The 17257-nt window shown below is 37.8% G+C and overlaps 2 protein-coding genes across 4 annotated transcripts; one reads left to right on the top strand and one right to left on the bottom strand.

Annotated features, from left to right (window-relative positions):
- Positions 1-1022: 1022 nt before the first annotated feature.
- srsf5b (serine and arginine rich splicing factor 5b) lies at positions 1023-6191 on the top strand. Of its 2 annotated transcripts, none has more exons than XM_082148123.1 (8): positions 1023-1188; positions 1419-1544; positions 2279-2349; positions 2467-2607; positions 2837-2906; positions 4450-4523; positions 4731-4838; positions 5415-6191. In XM_082148123.1, the coding sequence occupies exons 2-8, from the start codon at positions 1419-1421 to the stop codon at positions 5674-5676; spliced, it is 852 nt and encodes a 283-aa protein (XP_082004249.1). In that variant the 5' UTR covers positions 1023-1188; the 3' UTR covers positions 5677-6191. The 2 variants fall into 2 exon arrangements, with proteins under 2 accessions (XP_082004249.1, XP_082004248.1); XM_082148122.1 differs by having other exon boundaries at positions 1028-1188; positions 1416-1544.
- Positions 6192-8102: 1911 nt separating this feature from the next.
- slc10a1 (solute carrier family 10 member 1) lies at positions 8103-16399 on the bottom strand. Of its 2 annotated transcripts, none has more exons than XR_014200343.1 (6): positions 16288-16399; positions 15731-16153; positions 13154-13358; positions 9515-9697; positions 9182-9381; positions 8103-8991 (listed from the first exon to the last, which is right to left on the bottom strand). XR_014200343.1 is itself a non-coding variant. In XM_082148121.1 (6 exons), the coding sequence occupies exons 2-6, from the start codon at positions 16111-16113 to the stop codon at positions 8921-8923; spliced, it is 1038 nt and encodes a 345-aa protein (XP_082004247.1). In that variant the 5' UTR covers positions 16114-16153; positions 16288-16398; the 3' UTR covers positions 8103-8920. The 2 variants fall into 2 exon arrangements, 1 of the variants encoding a protein (XP_082004247.1); XM_082148121.1 differs by having other exon boundaries at positions 9519-9697; positions 16288-16398.
- Between the last annotated feature and the right edge of the window lie 858 nt (positions 16400-17257).

Genomic DNA, 17257 nt, shown 5'->3' with positions numbered 1-17257 from the left:
TTTTATTATTATTGATTATGTATCAAACAATAAGCAGACATAAATGACAGAACAGATAGAACTTCTACAGGAATTAAATTATATCCAATATACGTAAAGTTTCAAAAAACTAAAAATAAATAAAATAAAAAATGAATACATATATAAAATAACATGATAAACATAAACAGAGGAAACATTATGCATCAGTGGTATTACCATGAATACTTTGTTTTAGGTATATTATATCTATATCGTCGTATGATGAAGGATTCCATTGTTTCCAGGGTAAAGTGCAGGTATCCTTATCAAGGCATTAATGTTGTGCGTTACCGACATCTAGTGATGGAGATTTGAAAGTTGTAATAGGAATTCATACTAAGATTCATTTCCGCGAATCGGTTCTTTTGACAATTCTTTCAAAGAACCGATTTAAAAGAACGAAGCAGGCAATTTACCGCATGACGTGATTACTTATCTCGTCTTTCCTGACATCCCGGCTGTTTATTATCGAAATTGATTAATAAGGCTGTTAATTGTTATTTATTTTTTACAATTAATTTTGTTGCAGCCATAATGGAGCTCACTGAGAAGCTAAATAGTCCACCAGAAGGTTTTTTTTTTAGGTGAGTTGGACCAAAAGCGGCGGTTCTCCGTTCAATGAGTCGAACTAGACGGTTATTCAGTGGTTCAGTCTGATTCGTGAATCACTCTGATTGTTTTTGTGAACCGGTTCAATTGATTTATTGAAAACAGCCGATCAAAGTACAATTCGCTGCAGTATACTACTATATAACGTATGTTATGGTCGGATTAAACATGGCAGATCAGATTATGTATCAAAGTAAATAATAATAATAATAATAATAATAATAGGCAGTAATATTGACACTACAGATGTTTCGTCTCTAAACAATATACTGGACTAAGTTACTAACTTACCATGTAACGTTTGGCTAACTGTTTCATCATTACATTTGACAGTTTAAACTAATTGATCTATTTTTCACGTAGATAGCTACAGTACATAATGCTTTAAATTGAGTGTTATACTGTCTCTGACACAGTAGTAGAGCGCAGTGTCTGAACTGATCTCAGATCAGTGTTAAGCGTCGCTCGCATCTCGCGGCTATACACTGACTGACTCCATTTTGTGTGAAAGGGATTGTTCGCACACGCACTCATTCAGAGGAGAAACATTAGACAGAGGTATGTACCCGAGACAGTGAATCTTCACACTTGTCTGAATTCAGCTTTTAAGGGTTGTGTTGTTTAACCGACTGTTTTGTATAATGATTCGCCAGTTAATGAGTTCTCTTTGGATGTGGGTTGTGGTTCTCGAAGGCCCTCTAGCCTTCGTCGGTGTTTGCCGCTTGCATAATAACAGCATCGTGATATTACGGTTGTTTTTACCTTTGTTTGTATTTGTTTTAAAGAAGATGAGCGGTTGTCGTATATTCATCGGTCGATTGAACCCCTCTGCTCGGGAGAAGGACGTCGAGCGTTTCTTCAAGGGTTATGGAAGAATCAGAGACATTGACCTGAAAAGAGGCTTCGGATTTGTGGTACGTTTTGCCTTTCGTGAACAATTTCATCAAATTTCAGATATTGCAATAGCATGCTGTTTGTGTTGCATTGTAATTATAGTGATTTGAGCTCTTGTGATGTGTGCATGTAACGTTAGGTGTCCAACCTCAATAATATATTAATAGCACATGGGCTGTGTTTCAAAACCTAGTCTACAATGGACAACGTTTTTAAATAGAAAGCTCTCCTGGTTTTGAGACAGCCACGTTAATGAAGTGTTCAAAATTTCAGGTTATATAGGCTACTTTTTATTTTAATACTATATATTTTCAAATTCACGACCATTCAAAAGTTTTGGGGAACCCAAAAGCTGCACTTATTTGATCAGAAATAAATACAGTAAAAACAGGAATGTTCTGAACTTTTTAAAATATCTATTTTAACATATTTGTAAATGGTATTATTCCTGTGATGGCAAAACTGAATTTTCAGCAGCCATTACTCCAGTCTTCAGTGTCACAAGATCCTTCAGTCTTTGCTGAATCAATTTTACACGTCCTTGCTGAATAAAAGTATTAATTTCTTACTGACCCCAACCTTTTGAACGGTCATGTATATAATATTGACAAATGAAATAGCAAGTTTGCAACAATAAACTGAGCAATTAACAAATGTAAACTAAAAGGACGACTTATATTAACTGGACAAGAAATTAGGAGAAATAAACTAAAGCTCAATAATTAAGCCTAAATTAAGTGCTTATTTTTTTCAGGAATTTGATGATCCAAGAGATGCAGAAGATGCTGTTTATGAGCTTGATGGGAAAGAGCTCTGCAATGAGAGGTATAATTAAATTCAGTGCCTATTTGTATAGTGGTTTTCACAACACATTGTTACATATTAGCCTTGGCGGGACTTGAGACTGAGCTGATACATGTATGATAACTTTTTTTCCTGCAGAGTGACTATTGAACATGCCCGTGTCCGCCTGCGTGGGGGCCGAGGCGGCGGTGGTCGTGGGGGCGGTGGTGGAGGTAGTGGTGGTGGCGGTGGAGGACGTTTCCCTGGTCGGTATAGCCGTGGCTCCCAGGACAGCCGGAGGTAGGGGTCAATCTTTGTTAAATACACTTTATTATTACACATTAACATTATATCTGGGTTGAGTTCCTTTTTGTTTGAATGAAATTAATACTTTTATATAGAAAATATAGATTTCATTGATTAAAAGTGACAGTAAAGTCATATTTGCACAGGTAAGGTTGTGTAAACATCCAATGTTTAGTGTTTTATAGCAATCAAGTCAATAACTCTTAACTGTTTCACCTGTCAGGAATCCTCCACCGATGCGCACTGAGAATCGTCTCATTGTGGAGAATTTGTCGTCAAGAGTCAGCTGGCAGGTGAGCATTCATCAATTTGCTGTCATGTTTTGGGGAGTCAGTTGATTTCCCAAACACTGCAAATAACACAAAAAAAGGAAAAAAAAAAGGAATCCTTCATAGACAATTAGAATATTTAGAGTTAAGTTGATTTATTACCCAATTAAATGTAAATCAATGGCAGAAGTTGTCATTCTGAGATTACTTTCAAATTCAAGGTCATATAATACTGAGGAAACAGTAAGGTTAAGTCACTTTGCCTCTGTTTTAACCAATTGTTCACCCCTCTATTTGCCAGCCTGACTGTTGTGTCGTATGGAAGAGCTCGCTAATGGTGGAGTTAACCCCTACAGGGTCCCTCTCTCTGGTTAAGCCACTCCCATTGTGTCCCACGCCTAGTTGACCTCCGCCGATCGCACGAGAGCTCTCTGAGAGTGATGCCCTCTCGCTCTAGACGCAGCGGCTGCCGCTACAAAGCGCGGTTTGTGACGGTGCCGAGCTGAAAGAGAGAGAGAGACAGAGATTGAAAGCGAGAGATCGAGAGAGAGAGAGGGGCAGAGAGAGAGCGTGTGAAAGAGAGAAAGAGAGCGAATCTCTGGCTAACGCAGTCAATCGAGGGGTTCGGTAATTTGAGAGGCTTCGATCGGTATACTCACCCACCCTGCTCTCTGGTGGTCCCACACACGTGGCAGAGGATAAAACAGCCCGATGGGTACGTTCCCAGGTATTAGTCTATAATCTCTTCCTCGCTGTTTACGCTCGGTGCCCATGAGGGGACGGCACAAATAGGGTACGATCGATGGAGGGAGGCCTAGTGCACTTCCACACTGTATGCACTTGTGTTTTGGTAAGAATGCATTTGCCACGTAAATGTACATTTTACTAAATGTGGGGCCCTTTTTTTTTACGAGCCGCTCCACATAGTTGCTCTGCTAGTCTTGAATGTTGTAGTACAGGGGTCCGGGAATGTCACAGCATTGCAAGCCAAAATATCCCATGGTCAACATTGTTCCCTTGATTACTACGCCACCACTTTTTGTTCTAGTGCTAGTTAATTTTGGCGAAGAGACACAGAAGTCTTTGTTTGCACATTTCAGAAGCCGGTGTTAGCATCACAAAGCTTTAAATAGAGAGTCGAAAGAACATGAAATAAGGCCGATTGGCTGCTTGGCTTGGCTTTTTGTCACAGCATTGCAAGCCGAAATTTCCCAGTTCAACATTGTCCCCTTGATTACTACGCCACTCATTCATTTTGGTGATGTGCAAACACAAAGTCTTTTGTGTCTCAATGTTTGGGCATTTCTCAAAGCTTAAAGTAGAGAGTGGCCGCTTGGCTTCGCTTTTTGTTGGTTTCAAATCTATCCGTGTGCTGCAGTGTTTTTCCCTTCAACTTCACTTTAATGTTTATATGTGGCATATTGAACATGGTCCAGGCTTGAGCAAGATCTGAGAAGTTCTCGGACCCCAACTTTGATAGTTAATTTACCCTGATACTTCATAAAACGTGTAAGTGTGCTCATCTAAGTTACCTAGCTAACACAAAATGCTGCTGTACTGTGTGTAGGATTTAAAGGATTTCATGAGACAAGCTGGAGAGGTTACTTTTGCAGATGCCCATCGGCCAAAGCTTAATGAAGGGTGAGCTGGCTATTTTCTTTCCTGTTACTCTCCCAGTCTTTTTTTTTTTACTTTATTTTTTATTAAATTCGATGAATTAACAGTAACTGTAGATTTATGTAATGTTAAATGGTTGAATATCACAATGAAGACAAATAATGGATTGAATCTAAATTGATATTGCATTACTTTTTGAAAGTTTTATGTAATACTTTTATCCTTCTACAGTGTGGTTGAGTTTGCCAGCCATAATGATCTAAAAAATGCCATGGAGAAGTTGTCTGGGAAAGAGATCAATGGAAGGAAAATCAAACTTGTTGAGGCGTCCAGGAAAAAGTGAGTTGTTTTTGTTTTTAGCATGAAAAATGAATATAAAAAATAAACATTTATGTATAAAACAAAATAAATATAAGATTTTCAGAATTGCTACAATTATTTTATTACTAATACTTGTTCAGTATCATTCAAAAGTTTGGGGTTTTTAGAGAGAGAGAGAGAAATATTAATGTTTGTTTTTACCAAAGATGCATGGAATTGTTTAAAATTGACAAAGACATTTGTTACAAAAGATTTCTATTTCAAATAAATGCTCTTTTGAACTTTCTATTCATCAAAGAAACATGAAAAAATGCATGAATTACAGAAAAACAGTGATTATAATAAGAAATGTTTCTTAAAGCACCAAATGCTGACAAAATGTGACACTGAAGACTGGAGTAATGATCCTGAAAATTCAGCTTTTTCATAACAGGAATAAATAAAACTTTGTATTTGTATTTTTAATTAAATAAATGCAGCATTGGTGAGAACAGAAGTTTTTTTTTTTAAATCTCATCAGCCCCAAACTCTTGAACAATAGTGTGTAGACAGATTAATGAATTGATTTTCCTCTTGCTTTCTCTTGTCCTGTAGATCCAGAACTCGGTCTCGCTCAAATAGCTCATCTCGATCTCGTTCTCGTTCTCGTTCACGAGGGCGATCCGCATCACGTTCTCGTAGCCGCTCCCGTTCCCACAGCCCCAAATCACATAACCACTCAAGAAGTCGGTCCCGTTCAGCCAGTCCCTCTCCTGTGCGGCCCAAGGAAGCGGCACGTGCTGAATCCGCATCCCCGCCGACCCCAGCGCAGCGCCCCCCGCCGTCTCGTTCCCCGTCCGCTGACAGCCGTCATTAGATGATGATGATGATGATGATGCTGCTGCTGCACTGCGTGATGAGGGAAGCGGCTGATGAAGTCTATCGCAGCAATATTGTCCCACCTTTGGTCAATTTAGGCCTCTCTCCATGCCAGTGTTTTCACAGCTCTGTTGCTAATTTAAAGGTATTTGACTGGAGAGTCCATTTAAATCAGGACTATACAGCTATTTTTTGGTGGGGGGGTTTTTAAGTTCATGTCTCAAATGGTTTTTTTGTGATTGTTATTTTTTTATCACTACATACAGAGTGAGGTTTGATTTCTGCTTTTTCTGTCGAGATTCTTTAATTGTATAAACATGTTCATGGACAAACCATTGGATATGATTGTTTTCAATAAGTTTGACCGTTTGTTGTGTTCTGAAGATTTGTAATTTAGGGTTTTATGAATAATGCAAATTGTTTGTAATGTAGATGCTTGAATTGTAATGAAAGAAGTCAAAGAATTATCTGATTTCCCTTCACGCTGCATGAATAAAGAGATCTTGTTACACATTTGTGAATCCATGTTTTATATACCAGCCTGTTCATATGTACGCATTTGATTTCTCATTGTGTATACACATTTTAATGTTGCATTTGTTTGAACGATTAAATTTAGCTTCTTTTTTTGCCATGCATTTTCTCATTCTTTTTTTTCACAAAAGGGGATGAGATTTTAATATGCCATATTTTCTATGTATTGTAAACTGTCTCATGCTTATGAGTATTTTTTTCTAGATCATGTTGAATCAATGTCCGGCTTTGTCTGGATATGTTTTGATGCATGTTAATCATTAATTTGGAATATGACTCACGTTTCTGTACCATGATATAAATATTAATTAAATGTTTTTGAACGTTTATAAAGTTTGTGTAGCACTGTAAGAAAAAAAGAATAATAATAATAAATTCCCCAAAAAGCTGTTAGTAATGAGGTCAGTCGTTCATCTGAAAGCTCAAAAACATTACACGTCGGACATAAATATTGTTTGTTAAAAAAAAAAAGTTAACTCTACAATACACACTTATTGTTAACATGAAGGTATTATTGCAAGTTGCAACTTTGTTTAAAAATTCACGCTTGAAAGGTGTTTAAAAAAAATTAAGCATCAGACTCCTTCAAGATGTCATTTGTTCTCTGCATATTTTGTTTGATGTCTTAGATATGTATTGAATAGATTTATTAAATGCCTATGGTGATATTCAAATAAAAAATATGGCACCTGTTTCAAGGCAGCTGAAAAAGCAGTGCAACCACATACAATTGGACACTTTGAAGAAACTTTTCAGGCTGATTCTGTTGTTTTTAAAGTAGGAAGAAAAAAAAAAGTGTACTTTCTGCTCCACGGTATATCTTTCACTCACTCTTTCTTTGTAGCCCCAGCACCCACTGTACTTTGGCCCCAAATTCCTCATCTTTTTTCTTTCTTTCAACTTTTTTAAACTCTGGGATCCCCTGTTAGGGTCTGTTAGTTTCTTCAGCTGCTCTTGTCACTGTTGTGGACACTTTTGTTTTGTGTAAGAAAAGAGAAATGGTTCATTTTAAGAGTTACAGTATAATACTTAATTTTTTAGGATTTGTAATTTTTTGTCTTTAGAAAAAATAAATAAAAAGACTGTTAGATTGACTGATTGGTAGGTAGGTCGAATTACCATCCATGACAACTGATCAGTCCTCCAGAAATGTAGTTCTGTAAGTTCATAAAATTGATGTACCTTTTGGGGTGGTTAAGATAAAGTGCTCATTCTTGCATTTAACAATTTCAAATGTCTAATTTTCGCCACAGTTTAAATAGGTGTGGAGATGTTTTTATTTAACTCTAACTGGCAATATATATTTATTTATTACATGGCTTGGTTGAATTCTAATGTAGAATGCGGTCTGTTATTTCTTGATAACAGACCGCTGCGAAGTATAACACACCGTTGCCATGAAAAACAGAGCATTGCTATGGACACGGAATGGACTATTTTCTTTAGCGGAAGCAATACAATCGTTTTTAAATCAATAAACTCCTTTTTAAATCAATAATTTGTGTCAAATTATTTATTTATTTTGTAGGTAGCCATGTAATAACCGGGATAATGTATAGAGGCGGTTGTTATAGCGAATAACAACCCCTTCAGACTGAACGGGACCCCGACGTGAAGCGAAGGGGTTGTTATTCTGGGTTGTTATTCGCTATAATATTATTATTCGGGGTTGTTATTCGCTATTATGTCGGGGTTGTTATTCGCTATAACAACCGCCTCGCTATACATTATCCCTTACATAACAGACCGCATTCTACATTAGAATTCAACCAAGCCATGTAATAAGTAAGGGATAATGTATTGCGATAATAATTTTACACAAAATATTGATTTAATAAGGAGTTTATTGATTTAAAAACGATTGTATTGCTTCCGCTAAAGAAAATAGTCCATAGCAACGCTCTGTTTTTCATGGCAACAGTGTGTTATCAAGAAATAACAGACCGCATTCTACATTAGAATTCAACCAAGCCATGTAATAATTCTTGATAACAGACCGCTGCTAAGTATAACACACCGTTGCCATGAAAAACAGAGCGTTGCTATGGACGCAGGATTCTAACCGTAGAGACGGAACGGACTATTTTCTTTAGCGGAAGCAATACAATCGTTTTTAAATCAATAAACTCCTTTTTAAATCAATATTTTGTGTCAAATTATTGCTTTATTTGGTAGGTAGCCATGTAATAAGCGGGACAATGTAGAGCGAGGCGGTTGTTATAGCGAATACAACCCCCGACAGGCTGATCAGGACCCCTACCTGTTTTTATTTTACATAAAACATATTTCTTACTGTGAAAACGAAACCACTATATGACAATATGCACTGTTATCGGTACACAATTCCTGCGCACATAACCTGGATGAAAAGTGCTACTTTTTAAACTTATACATAATAATAATAATACTCCAGTACTAAATTCTGAAAAGTTCTGTTTTATTAGGGTATGACTATAGTTTATTGTATTATGGCACTAAAACAATTATTAGTGTCTGACTGGAGGACAGTACAAAAGAACAATTAGGTTCTACAGTCAAATGTATGTATTTTAGAATGTAAACAAAAAGGATTTTAAAACTGTCCATTCAGTTACTATACAGTTTCGATTATGAACTCTTCTATTAACTAAAGACTAAAACCGTACAGCATATGGTGATATTTTGTCTTAAAACTGCTTTTTCAGCTTAATAAGCACTATGGAGGCCCCTCAGATGTCACTGTCAGAGGGTCCATAAGTTTCTTCAGCTGCTCTTTCCACTGCTGTGTGCACTTGTGTCTCTGTGTAAGAAAAGAGAAAACAGTTATTTTCAGAATTTATAATACTTATAATAATTTTAAAATAAGCACTACATCAATATTTAGGTTAATAAAATAGAATTCTACCACTTTTAATACTTAGATAAAATAAGTTGATAAACATTCTTCTCAGCAATGTACTTTCATAACAAGTTTAATGGACTTCATGTACCTTTTTGGGATGGACTCAGCTTCTGAATGCATCTGAACAGGACTATGAAAAAAAGAGCCTCGACTATCTGGAACACAATGTAGAGGATGGGAAAGAAATACAGCTGACCAATGAGCTCAGCAGGGAAGGCCACCTTCAGGATTGTGGAACACAGTTGGATGTTCTGACAACCTACCTCCACAGAAACAGTACGTCTGCCACTGAGGACCAACACAAATGAACATCACACTTGTGAAAAATGCACTGTGACTGTAAATCAATTGGTTGACTATCTTGAGAACGGATTTGCACCTTGGCCAGATAAAATACAATTTCATATTCCAGTGGACATACATACGGTGCATTCATCCTGAACAGAGTGGACAGGATATATCCACATGTGAATCCAATCAATGGCATCAATGCAGCTGTGGCTACAAGTTGAGGAGATAGCACCGTGAAAAGTTTTCCTCCATCAAATACACCAGCAAGAACACCAATGACAACACAAGAGATCAGCATCACCATCAACCCAACCTACAAGCCAACAGGGAATAAAGCAGGAACATAGTTTAAGAATATGCTTATAATTCATATAATTTGTCTGTCATGATGATGGCATGTAGCCAGAGGATTCATCCTTTACAATACAGCAGATTGTGTGGTTGAGCAGCATAGAATGTTGATAAAGTGATGTTGTTTTTTCACAAAATGTAAGAATTACCATAATTACAAGATGACAAGTCAGAGCTTGAGTCCAGTGAGGGTATAAACACTTGGTAGCCATAGGTTGGAATCTCATAATAACTGTAATTCTGCATATGTGTGTGTTTCCGCGTTCAAGTCTGTTTGTGTTGGGTATTTTTTCAAGTGATGCTCAAATGGGTGGAGCTTGACCTAAATTAGGGTTAGGGTTAGGGTTAGGGTTAGAGCATGTGGTACTCACTTAAGAGCCAAGTTATGTCAAGCTCCCAGTCTCTGGATGTTATGGGTGAAGCTTAACCTATATAGTCCAGAGGCAGCCTTTTTCAGATTTCAGTCTATAAATGTGTAAAGGAATCATTCACTTGAAACACCACTACCATATGCTGCTGGGAGACACACAATGGTTTTGTTTTGGCTTTGTTTAGAACTATTTACATAGCGAAAACACAGTTAAGAATGATAACTATTATGATAAAGTGAAAGTGATTCTGTGCCGTTGTCATTAGAGTTGTGGTGTGGTGCATATAATAAGAACGATTATTAAAACTTTATAGTTCCCTTTCAATATCAGTCTCTCCACGTTGTGTCATCCTATAACACTATGGGGAAACACCTTTCTCCTAGAAATACTGAATCCTGATTGGAATAACGCATTGCACCTCAATAGCCAATGGCATTCAAGCATGCGAATTAGGGGCGGGAACGTCTCCTTTATAATGCAGCGCTGAATTACATTTTCTCATCGCCCAAAATGGATCACACGTTAGCTGATCCCCTTGAGCGTTCCGGTGGACGAAGATGAATATTAAAACCTGTTCTATCTGTGCAGGACCCACCAAGCTTGTGCTCCACGAGTTGTGCGTTTTCTGCCTGGGCGGAATCCACCATTAAAAGTTTTTTAACGCTATCTCACGAGTGAGTAAAAGGTGGCTAATTCGGCTAGTAGACAATTTGTCTAAACCCCAGGGGTCAGGGGTAGGTCATTCGTACGAATTCATATGAATTGGGCAACTTGTAAAATATGTACGATTTAGCAAAAATCTTACGAATTCGTACGAGTGAGGTCGTATGAATTCGTACGAATTAGCCAATTTGTACAAATTGCCGTGAGATCGGGTTGGGTTCTTACTGCCCTCACTGCGATGCCATGAGCGACAGGACTCTCCGGATTCGGATAGCCCTCACGTAGAAAGAGCATCTGACACCTCCCCTCGGCTGCTCCTCCTGAGCCACGGAGACAGAAGCAGCGGCACCCCTAGTTGAAGCACAGTGTGTTCAATGGTGAGTTTACGCCGGCTCAGTGCCCGTGTGCCTTCAATAGTGTAATAAAATGCGTATATATATTCAAACACAAAGTGCATTAGTATCAGAGCTCCTCCTCCAGCTCGTCCTCACTCTCATATTGGCCAATGGACTGGACTATATCTGTGGACCTGAAATATGTCTACTCGGAACTATGGGACTGGTAAATTGTGTCTTTTACACAAGAGTACTCGGATGGCGACTGAATGCCCTCCATGCTCAAGCATACAGATACTACAACAGCTGGTCACCGTTATATTCTTTTCCAACCCGGTCCATCGAGATAATCGAGCTTAATCGAGCCAGATTAAGCAAATGGCTTAATCTGGCATCCCAATCCAGAATTGTGGAATCTGCACATCTGGCCGCTCATCAGAGCCCACCAGCGTTAGTTACTCTGCCTCAGCGCGTGCTGAATACGATTACTGACGCAAGGGCCCCTTCTACAAGGCGCCTCTACGCTCATTAATGGAGAGATTTTGAGCGCTAGTGCAGCTCAAGAGAGGAGAATTGCTCAATTCCAGTCATTCTGTCCTTCTTGCAAGAGTGGCAGCACGCCTTCTGCGCTCAAAGTATATGCTGCTGCTTTGTTATCTGGTTAACTGCCAGACGGTTGGCAGGAAAGACCTGTTGGTCAAGTCTCTAAGAGGCGCGAGACGGGCACGGTGTTTCAAATAGGTCCACTACTACGTTTGTCATAAGGCGGTGCTGGTGCTCCCACCGCTTAGCCAAACCATTTACACTGAACCCCTGAAATGCTGATCCGGTAGTCTTCACTGCTGTGTGTTAACACTAGAGGCATACTGTTGCGAGACATATGATGCTATGCAACTTTTTATGATAGTTGTATCTTATTCAGTATTTCTACTGTGAGACATTGTGCTTAGGCACAATGCTGAGCATTGTTCACAGTAACACGGCATGATTGGACTACGTTCCCCATAGCGTCATTGAATGACGCAACATTGAGAGACCAATATTGAAAGGGAACAATAACCTTGGTTATTATAACCGTAACCTTGGTTCCCTGAAATGAGGGAACGAGATGTTGCATTCATGCCGTGTTACTTATGCTCAGGGATTTTTGTGAGTGCCTTATAAATGTTGTTCCCACCACTATGAATGCCAATGGCACATGAATGCCATTGGGGAGCAAACAGGCTTCAGTATTTCTAGGAGAGAGGCGATTCCCCATAGCATCATGGAATGACGCAACATATGGTTCCCTCTTTTCAGGGAAGCAAGGTTATGTTGGTAACTAGAGATGTTATCGTTCTAGTTATCCTTGGTGTAAATGGGTCTTAAATTATTTTATTTCAATAATACTCCACGGGGTCAGGAATTTCATGTGATCAAGGACAAAAGATTTCCCTACATAATGTTAGCTTCTTGTTTGTTCAACTGTTGAATACAAGTAGTGTCACTGTCATGCTTCAGGTCAGGTTGCTTCCAAACAGAACGAGACAGCGCGTATCATACATAACACGGACAATACTGGACAAGGACTGAAACAAACTGAAGGACATACATAGAGATAATTAACTAAATGAAGACAGCTGTGCTCGTTAAATGAATCTCCATGACAACAGATAATGGCTGGACACTAGAACCAAGGAAACGCAGGAAACCGGAAACTGAGGAATACAAAATAAAAGTCTATAAAAAAATGAAACTAACTGAGCATAACTGTTACAGTCAAACATATTTAATGTGTGTTAACAGACCATTGATCTGGGAAACATAGGACCCATTTTAATGTGTTCATTATGTGCCATATATTAATCTGGGAAACACAGAGCCCTGAAACATAAGACCCTGGCAACATTGGAATGACCATCATGGTGCTGTTTTCCAGATCAGCATGGCAGTTATTCGGCCGTAACAATGCAAGTGTGTGCACTGTCAATACGGCACAATTTTTTGTTTCATTTCGGCTTATTACAATCTAGAAATTGTTAAAGTATCCATGCATGAATTATCACACACCTGGATGATGATCTTAGAATACTGGGGCACTCTGTAGTTGATCAGGACCCCAATACCGCAGGGCACCAGGATCATAATCAGGGCGACAGTGATGCCAGTGAAAGGAACATACTGCACCAGGTTTGAGAAACCCTGGCTGTACAGGTACAGCAGGAGGGGCATCATACCCAATCCCAGTGCTGTGGAGCACGTAGTCATCACAACACTGAGAGAGAGAGAGAGAGAGAGAGAGAGGGGGGGGGGGGGGGGGTGGATAGTTAAATTAAGAAATAAGAAGATACTTTGTGCAACATAAGCTGCCTTCCAAATCAACAGACAAACTTCTATATTTTTCTCTACTAAAAAACTATTCCTGTAACTTAGATAATATATTGTATGTAACTTGGCACTCGGCTCTGCGTGACTGTGCGGATGAATATGGTTTTGCGGCACCTGCAAACACATGGAAATCCAAAAATAATGTAATCCGAGCATGTAGGTGGAATATTTTATGCTTTTCTTTTGCATAAAATGTCTAATTGGAAACAGTGCTATTTTTGAATTAATGATAGGGACAAAACATGTTTTAGTTGTTAGTTTTTGTTTTTTTATGCTACTTTTTCCAGAACAAGGCCAATATATCGAAACTTTCGTTTTTGGTACTTGTTGATACCGATACCTGTTTTTCATTGCATTTGTAATTATATAATATATAAACCAAAAGAAAATTAACCATATTCATTGGTTTAAATTGTTTAAAGCTTCAGTTTTTTTCAAGCTTAATTATGTCTGTTAAAATGTATTGTAGCTTCTGTTACTTTCATTGCTCTATCGTATTTTATCTTTTATTTAATAGCACAGCGTATATTTAGATCTGCTTTAACAGGGCTCAATACTAAGGATTATTTTATTTATTTTTAACTGGCCCGGTTGGGTCAGTGGTTCAAATGTTTAGATACCAGTAAAATATCAGAGTTATATTATAATTTTGATTCTACAGCAGAAACTACTAGCCTAATTAATGTCAATTTAAAACATTATTAAATTCAATTAAATAGTCAGTAATAAAATAAGAACAAATAATCCAATTCCAATTATAGCACAAATTAATTCGATATAACAAAGATACAAATAAAATAAACAGTGCTTTTCAGGTAGTTCCAAAAGAAGTTTTCAGTACATCATCTGAAAGTAATCAAATGTAAAATAACACTGCATAGTCTTCACTGTATGAATTAAATATTGATGAATTGTTATTAAAGTTTAGATGGTCAATTTATTCAGTCAAGTGCACTGATTTCTTTGTCCTTTGTTGTTTAATTAGCTTTAAAAACAGCAGCGTGTTTATTAAGCTGCTGTCCCTTTAAGACCGAATGGACAGATCAAATACAGCTACTGTTACATACATTTTATATCTTAACTGTTTACGTTCGCATAAGACATTGCCAACTATGTGTACTAGGATACATTTTTACATAATTTGGGGTAAATTCGCCAGTTCAAGCACAAGAAGACGTGAAAGAGAATTCAATTCAGTATTCAAGCGCTGTCTAAGACGCCCGGAATCTACGCGCGCTTCGGATTTTGCACACAGTGAACTTCTTGCCCTTTAATAATGTAGGGCACAACCCATCTTACATAAATCACATATAGCAGATCAAGTTTTAATTTAGGCCTATAATTTAATTTTAATCCGAAAGAACGTGTGCAATTAGCAATTAAGAACATGCAACTGAAGTGCTCTCTCTCTCTCTCGCTCTCTCTCTCTTTACCGTCATTTAACGTTAGTGATATGTGCCTTGTTTTACTTTATTTGTAATTGACATATCCGACTAAACTACAAACTTCCCAGCGATTGTCTGTGAAAAAAAGGATGCGCTCGACAAGCTTGCGACAAACCTTCTCTGATATATCCATTCTGCTCTCTGTTTGCTCTGTTGTCATTGTTTCTTTGTCACAAGCACTGTACTGTACACACTGCATGGTGGCTATTGGTGGCTATCGGATCATTTGAATGAGTAGACTACGAGTACACGAACGCAGTATTGGCCCGATGCCGATACTGGTATCGGTGCACCCCTTGCAACTACAATATACAATATCTAGGATTTTCATTAATGTTATTAAAGTAGCTATTACTACCATATTACATAATTATTATACAAATATATATGAAATAATTCCAACAAGATGTTTTATGCAATAAATGAAAGCTCTGTTAGTATGAAATATATATAATTAGAAACTTTAATGAGAAAAGCATTGGAGGGATGGCTGCAGCAGATCAGAGACAAAAACATCCTGTTTTTGCTTTCCTCAAAATTGTAATTGGAATGAGTGCTACTGTAAATAATGAAATTAACAGCAGTACCAAGGAACACTCTAGGGTATGCAAACATCTTATGCAAGCATCTGGGCAAAAAAAACAAAAAACACCTGATTGCTGATTGTCAGTGATCTGTTATTGCTCAACTGGCTAAGCAAACGATTAAAAGGACATTTTTGCAGGAGATTTCTCAATAAAGTTAAGCTAATCTTGTCCCTGTCCCCTAAATCCCTGTTTTACCATGGGTCAGTATTTATTGTCTCAAGAATTACCTGAGGTTCATGTCTCCCTGAAGAGCCAGAGCAAAGATGTTTGAGAGGTTTCCTCCCGGACAGCATCCACAAATTAGCACAGCTAAGGTCTCCATAGGACCTAATTGAAACAGCTTTGCTAGGCAGAAGGCTGTGAGGGGCATTATACCAAATTGAGCCCCAACTGCAATCGCCACCCCTTTGGGTTTGGTGAGATGATTCTTGATCTTTGAGATCTCCATTGTGCAACCAAGAGACACCATGGTAATAAAAAGAATGACAATTAAGGCCGAGCGGACGACCATGTCCAGACTGTCACTGAATGCAGAGCCATTTGTAGTGGTAGTGTTTACATTCCAGCTTGAAAAGTTGAATTCGATGGTTGGATTGATAGTGACTACCATTTTTGAGATTGTTTTTTTTTTTTTTTTTTTTTTTCATGAGCTGTGAGATAAGAGAAAGGAAGTTAAAGTGTCAAATAACATTTAAGTTATCCGATAAACATTAACAACAACAAAGTTTTTCAAATTCGTTAAAAGTATGTTTTTTTTATGTAGATAGATAATTTTCAAGCCTACCTTTGATTCATGTAGTGCTTCAGTGAATAGGGTTCTCTAGAAAGCCAGAGTGAGCAAGTGAGAGAAAACAAATCTGTCCTCTGCTCTGGTGCAGTTTTTTTCCCCCAACTTGTTTGTTCATTAACCCTTTAAGGTCTTAGCTATTTAGAACTGGTTTCACCTTATGGGGATATTTTGGGGATATTTAATTTAATTTTATCAATCAATAAATTCCTCTTGAAACAAACTTTGTTGCGTATTATTTTAATTTAATACTGTGAAGCTGCTTTGATACAATCTGTATTGTGAAAAGCGCTATACAAATATACTTGACTTGACTTGACTTATTTACATTTAATATAATGTTATAATTTCTGAACACAAAACTGTGTACGCCACAGTTAAAAAAATAACAGTTATGATCAAACACGAATTTATAGATTTAGTTGTTATATAGATTTTTTTTTAAAAGAGAACATAAAAGGAAAATATACTCATTTGCAACATAAAGTCAATCTAGTGCACAATTTACTTTTTCTTGCATATAATGTGCGGGACTCCGTAGTACTCCAAGTTTCAAATCTAAAATCTTTGCAAGAGTGTGATTCTCGTGTTCTTTGCTACCCACGGTCTGTAACCACATCCTACACAATGCAGCGCACAAGATGCCAATGGTTTCAAGAACTAGAACCAATGTCTTCCAGAAGAACAAAATATTTAGTTCTCTCAGGTACTTCGTCAGTGTAAGCTTCACATCGAATACTTCTATAATAGCCTACTTCTAGTAGCGTTTTCCCCCACTCTACCCTAAGTTATGGTCAGTTATGACCATAACTTAGGGTAGAGTGGGGGAAAACGCTACTAGAAGTAGGCTATTAACATTTATACATTTGAATGAATGAATGAATGAATGAGGCATTTTTATAGCACTTTCATATGTACTGTACCACCAGTGTGCAGCATCCACTTGGATGACAGATGCTTTTATCCT

This window comes from Leuciscus leuciscus, assembly GCF_965113295.1.
Source record: "Leuciscus leuciscus genome assembly, chromosome: 19".
Taxonomy (NCBI): Eukaryota; Metazoa; Chordata; class Actinopteri; order Cypriniformes; family Leuciscidae; genus Leuciscus; species Leuciscus leuciscus.
This window is presented reverse-complemented; position numbering and strand designations above follow the sequence as displayed.

What these genes read in the sequence shown, in the direction of transcription:
- srsf5b (XM_082148123.1), top strand. Translation starts at nt 1,419, where the DNA reads ATGAGCGGTTGTCGTATATTCATCGGTCGATTGAACCCCTCTGCTCGG. An exon ending in GGCTCCCAGGACAGCCGGAG is followed by an intron (nt 2,608 to 2,836) that starts GTAGGGGTCAAT and finishes TTCACCTGTCAG; the next exon opens with GAATCCTCCACCGATGCGCA. An exon ending in GTTGAGGCGTCCAGGAAAAA is followed by an intron (nt 4,839 to 5,414) that starts GTGAGTTGTTTT and finishes CTTGTCCTGTAG; the next exon opens with ATCCAGAACTCGGTCTCGCT.
- slc10a1 (XM_082148121.1), bottom strand. Translation starts at nt 16,113, where the DNA reads ATGGTAGTCACTATCAATCCAACCATCGAATTCAACTTTTCAAGCTGG. An exon ending in CAGGGAGACATGAACCTCAG is followed by an intron (nt 13,359 to 15,730) that starts GTAATTCTTGAG and finishes TCTCTCTCTCAG; the next exon opens with TGTTGTGATGACTACGTGCT. An exon ending in ATTCTAAGATCATCATCCAG is followed by an intron (nt 9,698 to 13,153) that starts GTGTGTGATAAT and finishes GTTGGCTTGTAG; the next exon opens with GTTGGGTTGATGGTGATGCT.